The following is a 12175-nucleotide window of genomic DNA, read 5'->3' on the forward strand; positions in this document are numbered from 1 at the left end:
TACACTGCTTTTATGGGCGCCAATCCTCACAAGCACTCACCGGGGAGGGCACACTCAAATCTATTTTAACCCAAAACCTCATTAAACGTCGGCCGTTATATACGTTGAAGGAATCGGCTTGATTGCGTGTAAGGCTCTCCAGATGACGGCTGCTGGAAGCGCGTTGGCACGAGACGAGCGGCTCTCTCTCTCTCTCGCGGAGCGCCAGCGGGACGTTTCCGACGCCGCAGGATCAATATACGACCTCCCCGGATGAGCTCACTGTTTGAACGTTGAATCACTCGGTTTGCATTTCAGTGGAATAGAACATGTGAGGGTTGGCAGCGCCGCTGCTGACAGACACATGAAGGATGTTCCAGAGCGTGTAGTATAACTCCCTCTCTCTCTCTCTCTCTTTCTCTCCCTCTCTCTCTTTCTCTCCCTCCCTGCCTCTCTATCTCCCTCTCTCCCTGCCTCTCTCTCCCTGCCTCTCTCTCTCTCTCTCCCTGCCTTTCTCTTTCTACCTATATCTCTCACCCTCTCTCTCTCACCCCTCTCTCTATCTCACCATCTCTCTCTCCCTCTCCCTCCACCTTTCTCTCTATCTCTCCCTCTCTCCCTGTCTGTCTCTCTCCCTGCCCCTCTCTCTCCCTGCCTCTCTCTCCCTGCCTCTCCCTGCCTCTCTCTCCCTGCCTCTCTATCCCTCTCTCTCCCTGCCTCTCTCTCCCTGCCTCCCTCCCTCTCCCCCTCTCTCTCAATCTATCCCTCTCTCTCACCATCTCTCTCCCTCCATCTTTCTCTCTATCTCTCCCTCTCTCTCGCTCACCCTTCCTCTTTCTCTCTCCCTCCACCTCTTTCTCTATCTCTCCCCCTCTCACCCTCTATCTCTCTCTCAACTTCTCTCTCTCCATCTCTCTCCATCTCCCTCTCACCCCTCTCTCTCTCCCTCCACCTCTATCTCTACCGCTCTCTCTCCCACCTTCCCCCTCTCTCTCCCTCACCTCCCCCCTCCCTCTCTCCATCTCTCTCTCTATCTCTCCCTCACCTCCCCCTCTCTCTCTCCCTCCCTCCCTCTCTCTCCCACCCTCTCTCTCTCACCTTCTCTCTCTCCCTCCCTCTCCCTCCACCTCTATCTATCTCTACCTCCCTCTCACCTCCCCCTCTCTCCCTCCACCTCTCTCTCTATCTATCCACCCATCCCTCTCTCTCTATCTCTCCCTCCCTCCACCCCTCTCTCTCTCCCCCTCTCTCCCCCTCTCTCTCCCTGACCCCCGCCACCACCTCAGATAGAACAGAATCACTCTTGTTATATTCCCCACATTCCCCAGCTCACGTTAGGTCTCTCGTGTGCAGAAACACTGTGTGTTTCCCCACTTTCAGCCAGAGAGTTGTTCCCTCTCTCTCTCTCCGCGCGTGCGATGCCAAGAATTCACAATGTGTTTCTTTGAAGGTTCCAAACAAGCCGTGTTCCTCTTCCTCGCCGCGCCAACAGCCCGCTCTTCCTCACCTCGTCACAGCCCGCTCTTCCTCACCTCGTCACACCCCGCTCTTCCTCACCTTGTCACACCCCGCTCTTCCTCACCTCGTCACACCCCGCTCTTCCTCACCTCGTCACACCCCGCTCTTCCTCACCTCGTCACACCCCGCTCTTCGTCCTCACCTCGTCACACCCCGCTCTTCCTCACCTCGTCACACCCGCTCTTCCTCACCTCGTCACACCCCGCTCTTCCTCACCTCGTCACACCCCGCTCTTCGTCCTCACCTCGTCACACCCCGCTCTTCCTCACCTCGTCACACCCCGCTCTTCCTCACCTCGTCACACCCCGCTCTTCCTCACCTCGTCACACCCCGCTCTTCCTCACCTCGTCACACCCCGCTCTTCCTCACCTCGTCACACCCCGCTCCTCTTCCTCACCTCGTCACACCCCGCTCTTCCTCACCTCGTCACACCCGGCTCTTCCTCACCTCGTCACAGCCCGCTCTTCCTCACCTCGTCACACCCCGCTCTTCCTCACCTCGTCACACCCGGCTCTTCCTCACCTCGTCACAGCCCGCTCTTCCTCACCTCGTCACACCCCGCGTGGCCTCGGGCGGCTTAACGCTTCACAGCAGTAAAAACCGCGTTGATGGAAAAGGTTTGCCGGTCGGTGATCGTCCGTCGTGACGCTGCCTAATTTGTTTTCCGTCTAGAGCCGTCACCGCCGCCGCCTCTCTCGTGTGTGTGTGTGTGTGTGTGTGTGTGTGTGTGCGTGTGTGTTTGTGTGCTAATGCTTTGGAAAAGGGCTGGGAGCGTGCAGCGCTCTAATCTCCCGTTGAAGGGTGGTGAGGGAGGGGGGTGGGGGGGGGGTGTAGCGGATGTCCCTCCGTCTTCAAACAGACACGACGCGGCTGACAGTCCATCCCTCTCCTCTCCCTCCGCGCCGCTTCAAAGAGGCGTTAAAGACGCAGCGTCTTTTCCGAGGTGTTGTTGTTGTTGCCACGGTTGCCATGGATTCTGCAGCGCACCGGTCATGGTCACGCACGGCGGTTTACATCCATCCCTCTACGGGAGGATTATTATTAGAATTTATTATATCTCGCCCCTGGGTTCACCTCCTCGCTCTCTCTTGGCCGGAGAGTTGAAAAACGAGGCTCTGTTGTTTTTTTTTCTGTAAAATGTGTCTGTTTTCTGTGATTCATTGGGACCTCACTCATCATCAGATCTCTCTCTGTCTCTCTCTCTCTGTCTTCCCCTCACAGGTAGCCTAAGTCGCACCCCCCCGCCCCCCGGGGAGAGAACACGGCCCCCCCCCCAGGCAGAGAGAGAGAGAGAGAGAGAGACAGCACGGGAACGTGGGAAAGAGGAAGACATGTATCGAACACTCCTCCTCTCCTCCTCCCTCTTCATCCTCCATGTGACGAGCGGCACTCCCCACTTCTTCGGTGGTCACCACGGGTAACGGCTCCCTTATTACACTTCCTGTGTTTATTATGGGCTGTCACTCTGCCTTTGGCTTCAGTCACACACGTCTTCACATCGATGCTTAATTAGACCGGTTTGTTTTTAAAGCCCTGTCTGCTTCACTCGACGTCCTCGCCCCCCTCTGTGACTGTGTGGCCCCGCTCTGAGTGCTGGGATGACATTTAACACATTTAAGACTCTTTGACGTCCCGGCACCACAAGCTCTCACACCTTCCTGTCGTAAACAATTAGACCCCGCCTCGTCTTTTTTCGATCTCATGAGTCGACTCGACCAAAATATAAACCGAAAAACCCCCTCCTCCTCCGGAGAGGTCAAAGTTCAGCGTTTTAGTTCGGACACATTCTGTGGCAATTACATGATGGGCCAATGGGCTGCGATTACACGTCAACTTAATAAAGTGACACGTGGACACGTTTGAGGCCTTCATCTGGGGGTTTTAAACGCTTTTTTTGCTCGTTTAACGGGGGAACCGTTATAGGACTTAAGTTAAACATCTCCAAGTGAACTGTCCCACGAGGTCAGTCTGGGCTGGTCGGGGGAAATACCCTTTAGAGCTAATAATAAGGTGTAAGTGGGGCCATTATCCACTCTTAACACCCTGCCATTCCTGTAAGAAACTATATAGAAAACCCATACTTGGTGATGGGTGGTTTACAGTTTACAGTTTACAGTTACTGTATAATCATAATTTATTTATTCTATGTTTCTCTTACTCTGTTACTAGTTTTAGTGTTCTTCTGTTCATACAGTAATTCACAGCAGTAAAAAAAAATTAAAACGACGGCATAAGATGAGCATAAAGTGCAGACATATAAAACATCATAAAACATCATTAGTTACAGACATAAAACGAGCATCAAAAAGAGAGCAGCAAGGTGAGGCAAATCACAGTTTTTCACATTAGGATCTAACATCCCAATAGGCCTCTCTGTTTACGGTTTGATTCAGTTTTAAAATAGGCGGTGATAAAAATAATAAAATAGAGAATAGACAGTGTAAAAAAGTGCAATCAAATAGCTGGTCAAATATAATAGACAGTAAAAGGACTGTAGTGCGATAAAATAGTTCAATAAAATAATAAGATACATAACATAACACTTTATAGAACATATTGTGTGGACATTAACTGCCAGCTAAGCCACCTTCATTCATCAGGGTTGAAAAAAAATTCCAGGTACGTTTGTATGTATGTCTATAAATATATATATATGGCTGCATTTATTCAGTTGTATAATGTTTTTATATGAACCGTACCACCGTGGGCTGTAACGAGTGATCAGGTAATTGGTTTCACCTGTGTCACGTATGCGGTCGCCTTAATATACCTGTAGCACGCAGCAACGTTTTAAACCCCAGTGAAGGTGGTTTTGTTTGGCAGTAAAAAATGAACGTGCGTTAGTTCAACTTCCATCCCCAGAGGCACCTTGAAACAAAGGAGTGACGTTAGTAGTTAGTAGTAGCAGTTTTTATTCAGTCGTCTCACACAATACAATAAGCGCAATCGTTCCAGACTGTCAACGGTCTTTGATTCTGGCAGTGACTGAAAAGGTACAGGCTGAAGAATCATGCTTTATTATCCTATATTCTTATCAACTAAAAAAAACAATAACCAAATAAAAGCGATTCACATTTTGTAAAACCCTCACAAATAGCCATACAAACCGCTAACTTTGACGTTATCGTTCGTTTCCCGCTCTTTTCTTCTTCTCCAGGAGGAGGGTGTGCGGCCGCGACGTCCGCCACAATGTCGTCATGGCGACAGAGTCGTACGTCCAGCCGGTGCACAAGCCCTACATCACCCTGTGTCAGGGCCATCGCCTCTGCAGCACCTACAAGTAAGACGTGTTCCCGTGACAACCCAACACACACACACACGCGCACGCAGGGCTGGCCGATTAATGGAGTTTCAATTACGATTTCGGCCGCCCACGATCATGAAAACAAGATAGAATAGAATAGAAATACTTTATTTATCTCGAGGGAAATTCAGCACTACAGATCGCTCACAGTAAACATTTACGTAGTCAAAAACAAAAGTCACGAATAAGAATAGAAATTAAGAATAAAATACGGGGCGGACTAAGCGTCTGTCTACCACCGCAGAGACAGTGGGATCGAATCCAGCTGTCAGCGGTACCTCCGGCTTGGTCGGTCGTCCGTACTGACACAATTGGCAGTGTCAGCGGGTGGGAAAGCCGGTGGGGTGGTGTGGGTCCTGGTCGTTGAAAACAGCGACTCCTACAGGTCGGTCAGGGCGCCTGCACAGCGAGGGAGGGAACTGGGGGAAGTAGTGTGAGCCTCCCACGCGTTACACCTCCCCCAGTGAGAGTCCGCGCTGTCAGGTGAAAAGAGGCTGCTGGCTGTCTCCACATGTGTCGGAGGAAGCATGAGATAGACTTCAACCCTCCCTAGACCGGCAAGTGGGGCCAAAATGCGCGCAACGACCAGGAAGGGGAGGGGGAATTGGCATAATGTTATTTTCTTTTTTTATCTACTTTTTCTCACATTTTCTATTTTTCTCCCATCCCAATTTCGTATTATCCAATTCTACCCTCCCCTGTCTCGAACGCTGTTAGACCATGCCTCTCACAAGCCGGCTGCAATGTGGACGAAGCCTTACATCACACGTCCCCTCCGGTACTCGAGGAAGCAGCCGTCGCATCTTTTCACCTGCACAGCGCGATCTCTCAGCGGCGAGGGTCTGCGTGGGAGGGACACACCACCCTCGTTGCTTCCTGATTCTGCTGCGCAGGCGCACCAACCGAACTGTAGGAGTCGCTGTCCACAACGTCCGATCCCCACCCATCAGCTTCCCACCCCCTAATACTGCCAATTGTATTTGTATGAACGACCAGCCAAGCTGATAGCAATGCGGAGAGCTGGGCTCGAACCCAGCGTCTCCTGCATTGGTGGTGAGCGCCTTGCCCACTGCACCACCTAGCCACCCTTGGCATAATGTTCTCAAAGAAAGGAGTAAGCGGCGCGTTTAATAATCGCGATTATGATTTTTTTCCCCGCCATTAATCGAGCTGCTCTGCGAACGCGTAATGCCTCTTCACAGCTGTGCATAAGACGATACGATACGTCCTGAACCACTTACTGTGACACTCCACCCGACAGCTCATCTATAGACATCCAGGGTCTGCTTTTACTTACACGAAGACTAATGTTATTATAATGGAAAATCCGTCCAAAAATGTATGTTTGTTGTTTCGAGAGAGCGTAAACCGATGCCTCGCGTGTTTAGCAAAGGAAACAGACAGAAGTGAAACGGACAACCCGCATTTAGTCGCTTCTCACATGCGAGCGTACACACACACACACACACACATACATGAACACACACACACACACGCACACCCACACACACACGCACACACACACACACACACACATACATGCACACACACACGCACACCCACACACACACGCACACACACACACACGCGTGCAGAATTGGGTCACGGCGGCACATACTTTGGCGGAATCTAAAAATCAAGTATTTTGTGTAACTACGGGAAATGAACCGCCTTCCCACAGAGACCATGGCCTTGTTTATGTTGGACAACCTCTCCCTCCGTGCTTACGCACTCTCTCTCTCTCTCTCTCTCTCTCTATCTCCGTCTCTCTCTGCTCTCTCTCCGTCTCTCTCTGCTCTCTCTCTGTCTCTCTCTCTCTCCATCTCTATCTCTCTCTGTCTATCTCTGTCTCTCTCTCTGCTCTCTGTCTCTCTCTCTCTATCTCTGTCTCTCTCGCTCTCTTTCTCTCTCTCTGCCCGCTCTCTCTCTCTCTCTCTGCCTGACTCTGTCTCTCTCTGCCCGACTCTCTCTCTCTTTCTCTCTCTCTCTCTGCCCGACTCTCTCTCTCTTTCTCTCTGTCTGCTGACTCTATCTCTCTCTCTCTCGCTCTGTCTCTCTCTCTGCCCGACTCTCTCTCTCTTTCTCTCTCTCTCTTTGCCCGACTCTCTCTCTCTCTCTTTGCCCGACTCTCTCTCTCTCTCTCTCTGCCCGACTATCTCTCTCTCTCTCTCTGCCCGACTCTCTCTCTCTCTCTCTTTGCCTGACTCTCTCTCTCTCCCTGTCTCTCTCTGCCCAACTCTTTCTCTCTCTCTGCCCGACTCTCTCTCTCTGTCTCTCTCTGTCTCTCTCTCTCTCTCTGCCCTGACTCTCTCTCATTCCATCTCTCTCTCTCTTTTCCCCCGCTCTCCCCTGTTGTCTCCCATTGACTCACCCCCCCCCCCCATTCACTCACTCTCTCTCTCTCTTTTCCCCTTCTCTCCCCCGTTGTCTCCCATTCACTCTCTCCCCCCCGCCCCCATTCACTCCCGTTTCTCACTCTCACTCTCTCTCTTCCTTTGCCCTGAGACGGGTTGCTGGTTAGAGTCCGATGGTGCTGATTAATATGTTGCAGCCGATTCCAAAACCTCTCTCTGTCATTTCACTCCATTCCACGTTCTTTCTACCTCTCACTCTCCCCCGTTGTCCATCAGCGACATATTTCAGAAGATTGCATCAGTGGAAACCTCAAATTGACTTTTTCTGTCATCCCCATCCCCTCCCTCCCTCCCTCCCTCCCTCCCTCCCTTCATCCCCCCCTCCATCCATCCCTCCCTCCCTCCCTCCCTCCCTCCCTCCCTCCCTCCCTCCCTCCCTCCCTCCCTCCCTCCCTCCTTCCCTCCACGGACTCCAACGCACTCTTGGATGTCAGCGGTCCGTGGTTTATATAGATGGCGTTCCAGAGAATTCCCACTGTCTCTCATCAAGCGCAGCATTCCTGCAGGCTGACCGAATATGGAAACACGCTACAGGGGTCGTACCACACGCAGCAGAAACACGCTACAGGGGTCGTACCACACGCAGCAGAAACACGCTACAGGGGTCGTACCACACGCAGCAGAAACACGCTACAGGGGTCGTACCACACGCAGCAGAAACAACACGCTACAGGGGTCGTACCACACGCAGCAGAAACACCACGCTACAGGGGTCGTACCACACGCAGCAGAAACACCACGCTACAGGGGTCGTACCACACGCAGCAGAAACACGCTACAGGGGTCATACCACACGCAGCAGAAACACACTACAGGGGTCATACCACACGCAGCAGAAACACACTACAGGGGTCATACCACACGCAGCAGAAACACACTACAGGGGTCATACCACACGCAGCAGAAACACACTACAGGGGTCGTACCACACGCAGCAGCACTGGCGACAGGACCGTGAACCGTTCGGCATGTGGATCCCTAACCGCGTGTGTTTTGTTTCTCCCCCCCCCCCCCCCCCCCGACAGGACGGTGTACCGGCAGGCGTCGCGGCAGGTGAGCAGGGTGGCGTCTCACTCCTACCCAGAATGCTGTCCGGGATGGCGTCGGGTCCACTCTCACGGCTGTAACCAAGGTGACTGACGCTTCTCACGGCTGTAACCAAGGTGACGCTTCTCACGGCTGTAACCAAGGTGACTGACACTTCTCACGGCTGTAACCAAGGTGACTGACACTTCTCACGGCTGTAACCATGGTGACTGACACTTCTCACGGCTGTAACCAAGGTGACTGACACTTCTCACGGCTGTAACCATGGTGACTGACTCTTCTCACGGCTGTAACCAAGGTGACTGACACTTCTCACGGCTGTAACCAAGGTGACTGACACTTCTCACAGCTGTAACCAAGGTGACTGACGCTTCTCACGGCTGTAACCATGGTGACTGACACTTCTCACAGCTGTAACCAAGGTGACTGACACTTCTCACGGCTGTAACCATGGTGACTGACACTTCTCACGGCTGTAACCAAGGTGACTCTTCGCGAAGGCAGGACGCCACTAGAATGTTTCATTGATGAAGGGTCTGACAGGGAGCTCTAGTGGACCTGAGACCTGAGCTCTAGTGGACCTGAGACCTGAGCTCTAGTGGACCTGAGACCTGAGCTCTAGTAGACCTGAGACCTGAGCTCTAGTGGACCTGAGACCTGAGCTCTAGTAGACCTGAGACCTGAGCTCTAGTAGACCTGAGACCTGAGCTCTAGTAGACCTGAGACCTGAGCTCTAGTGGACCTGAGACCTGAGCTCTAGTAGACCTGAGACCTGAGCTCTAGTAGACCTGAGCTCTAGTAGACCTGAGACCTGAGCTCTAGTGGACCTGAGACCTGAGCTCTAGTAGACCTGATACCTGAGCTCTAGTGGACCTGAGACCTGAGCTCTAGTAGACCTGAGACCTGAGCTCTAGTGGACCTGAGACCTGAGCTCTAGTGGACCTGAGACCTGAGCTCTAGTAGACCTGAGACCTGAGCTCTAGTGGACCTGAGACCTGAGCTCTAGTAGACCTGAGACCTGAGCTCTAGTGGACCTGAGACCTGAGCTCTAGTGGACCTGAGACCTGAGCTCTAGTAGACCTGAGACCTGAGCTCTAGTGGACCTGAGACCTGAGCTCTAGTAGACCTGAGACCTGAGCTCTAGTGGACCTGAGACCGGAGCTCTAGTAGACCTGAGACCTGAGCTCTAGTGGACCTGAGACCTGAGCTCTAGTAGACCTGAGACCTGAGCTCTAGTGGACCTGAGACCTGAGCTCTAGTAGACCTGAGACCAGAGCTCTAGTAGACCTGAGACCTGAGCTCTAGTAGACCTGAGACCTGAGCTCTAGTGGACCTGAGACCTGAGCTCTAGTGGACCTGAGACCTGAGCTCTAGTGGACCTGAGACCTGAGCTCTAGTGGACCTGAGACCGGAGCTCTAGTAGACCTGAGACCGGAGCTCTAGTAGACCTGAGACCTGAGCTCTAGTAGACCTGAGACCTGAGCTCTAGTGGACCTGAGACCTGAGCTCTAGTGGACCTGAGACCTGAGCTCCAGTAGACCTGAGACCTGAGCTCTAGTAGACCTGAGACCTGAGCTCTAGTAGACCTGAGACCTGAGCTCTAGTAGACCTGAGACCTGAGCTCTAGTGGACCTGAGACCTGAGCTCTAGTAGACCTGAGACCTGAGCTCTAGAAGACATGAGACCTGAGCTCTAGTGGACCTGAGATCTGAGCTCTAGTGGACCTGAGACCTGAGCTCCAGTAGACCTGAGACCTGAGCTCCAGTAGATCTGAGACCTGAGCTCCAGTAGACCTGAGACCTGAGCTCTAGTAGATCTGAGACCTGAGCTCTAGTGGACCTGAGACCTGAGCTCTAGTAGACCTGAGACCTGAGCTCTAGTAGATCTGAGACCTGAGCTCTAGTGGACCTGAGACCTGAGCTCTAGTAGACCTGAGACCTGAGCTCTAGTGGACCTGAGACCTGAGCTCTAGTAGACCTGAGACCTGAGACCTGAGCTCTAGTAGATCTGAGACCTGAGCTCCAGTAGACCTGAGACCTGAGCTCTAGTGGACCTGAGACCTGAGCTCTAGTGGACCTGAGACCTGAGCTCTAGTGGACCTGAGACCGGAGCTCTAGTAGACCTGAGACCTGAGCTCTAGTGGACCTGAGACCTGAGCTCTAGTAGACCTGAGACCTGAGCTCTAGTAGACCTGAGACCTGAGCTCTAGTGGACCTGAGACCTGAGCTCTAGTGGACCTGAGACCGGAGCTCTAGTAGACCTGAGACCTGAGCTCTAGTAGACCTGAGACCTGAGCTCTAGTAGACCTGAGACCTGAGCTCTAGTAGACCTGAGCTCTAGTGGACCTGAGACCTGAGCTCTAGTAGACCTGAGACCGGAGCTCTAGTGGACCTGAGACCTGAGCTCTAGTGGACCTGAGACCTGAGCTCTAGTGGACCTGAGACCTGAGCTCTAGTGGACCTGAGACCTGAGCTCTAGTCGACCTGAGACCTGAGCTCTAGTGGACCTGAGACCTGAGCTCTAGTCGACCTGAGACAGGGAGCTGCAGGTTGGTGTTCAGCATCTTCACCTGTGAGCAATCAGGTAATTGGTTTCACCTGTGTCAGGTATGCGGTCGTCGCCTAAATATACCTGTAGCACGCAGCAACGTTATAAACCCCAGTGAAGGTGGTTTGGCGGTAAAAAATGAACGTGTGTTACGTCTTCCGTCCCCAGAGGCACCTGGAAACAAAGCCGTGAAGTTAGTAGTAGTAGTTTAGTAATAGTAGTTTTATTCGTCATCACACTAAACACAATATGCACAATCATCCCAGACTGATGTTGTTTTGTTGAAGTGTCTCAGACGTGCGTCTGTCTGTCCTCCTCTCACAGCGGTCTGATAATAATAATATAATATAATAATATATATTACTCTCTCGCAGCGCTCTGTGGCCACGCCTGTGTGAACGGGGGAACCTGTCTGAAGCCCAACCGCTGCGCCTGTCCTCTGGGCTGGACGGGGCCGCAGTGTCAAACAGGTAGGTACACACAAGAGCAAGAGCGCACACACACATATACACACACATATACACCCACACATATATACACACACACACATACACACACACATATACACACACACACATATTATATACACACACACACACACACACACACACACACACATATACACAAACGCATACACTCACACACATATACACCCACACATATACACACACATACACACACACACACACACACACACATATACACACACATACACCCACACACATATACACCCACACATATACACACACACACACACATATACACACACACATACACACACACACCCACGCACACACGAATTCACACCCCTCTCTCCTCTTCTCCTCTTCCCTCTCTCCTCTTCTCCTCTTCCCTCTCTCCTCTTCTCCTCTTCCCTCTCTCCTCTTCTCCTCTTCCCTCTCTCCGTCAGACGTGGATGAGTGCGGCGGGCGGCAGCCCTGCTCCCAGGAGTGCGTGAACACGGCAGGCAGCTTCCGCTGTGCGTGCGGAGAGGGCTTCAGGATGGCACCGGACGGCCACGCCTGTCAGAGCCTTCCTCCTCATCCTCCTCCTCCTCCTCCTCCTCTTCCTCCCACTCCTCCCACCCGGGCAACGGCAGGCGACCACAGAGCCCCGACCGGCGAATCAGGTACACGACCGAGAGAACATGGACGCCGTGTGTGTGTCCTCTTGTGTTCCACAGCGTCGTCCTCCAATCGTAGCACAGAAGAAGAAGAAGATGAAGGAGAATAAGAAGAAGAAGAAGAAGAAGAAGAAGAAGCAGAAGAAGGGAGCACAGCCAGCTTCGCGGTCCATTATTACTTTTGGTACGCGCTATGCCACTCTCAACTCGTACCGTGAGTAATAATGCACTGCGACTGGTGCC

At 52.4% G+C, this 12175-nt stretch overlaps 1 protein-coding gene across 1 annotated transcript; it reads left to right on the forward strand.

Annotated features, from left to right (window-relative positions):
- Positions 1-2749: 2749 nt before the first annotated feature.
- On the forward strand, positions 2750-11938 carry LOC311247515 (epidermal growth factor-like protein 7; the record flags this gene model as incomplete). Its single annotated transcript, XM_084338555.1, has 5 exons — positions 2750-2914; positions 4655-4777; positions 8241-8347; positions 11184-11279; positions 11720-11938. Coding segments are annotated over exons 1-5 (631 nt in total), but the record flags the coding sequence as incomplete, so codon positions are not given.
- Positions 11939-12175: the final 237 nt, after the last annotated feature.

Source organism: Notolepis coatsorum (assembly GCF_963971535.1).
Source record: "Notolepis coatsorum genome assembly, contig: SCAFFOLD_4112, whole genome shotgun sequence".
NCBI lineage: Eukaryota > Metazoa > Chordata > Actinopteri > Aulopiformes > Paralepididae > Notolepis > Notolepis coatsorum.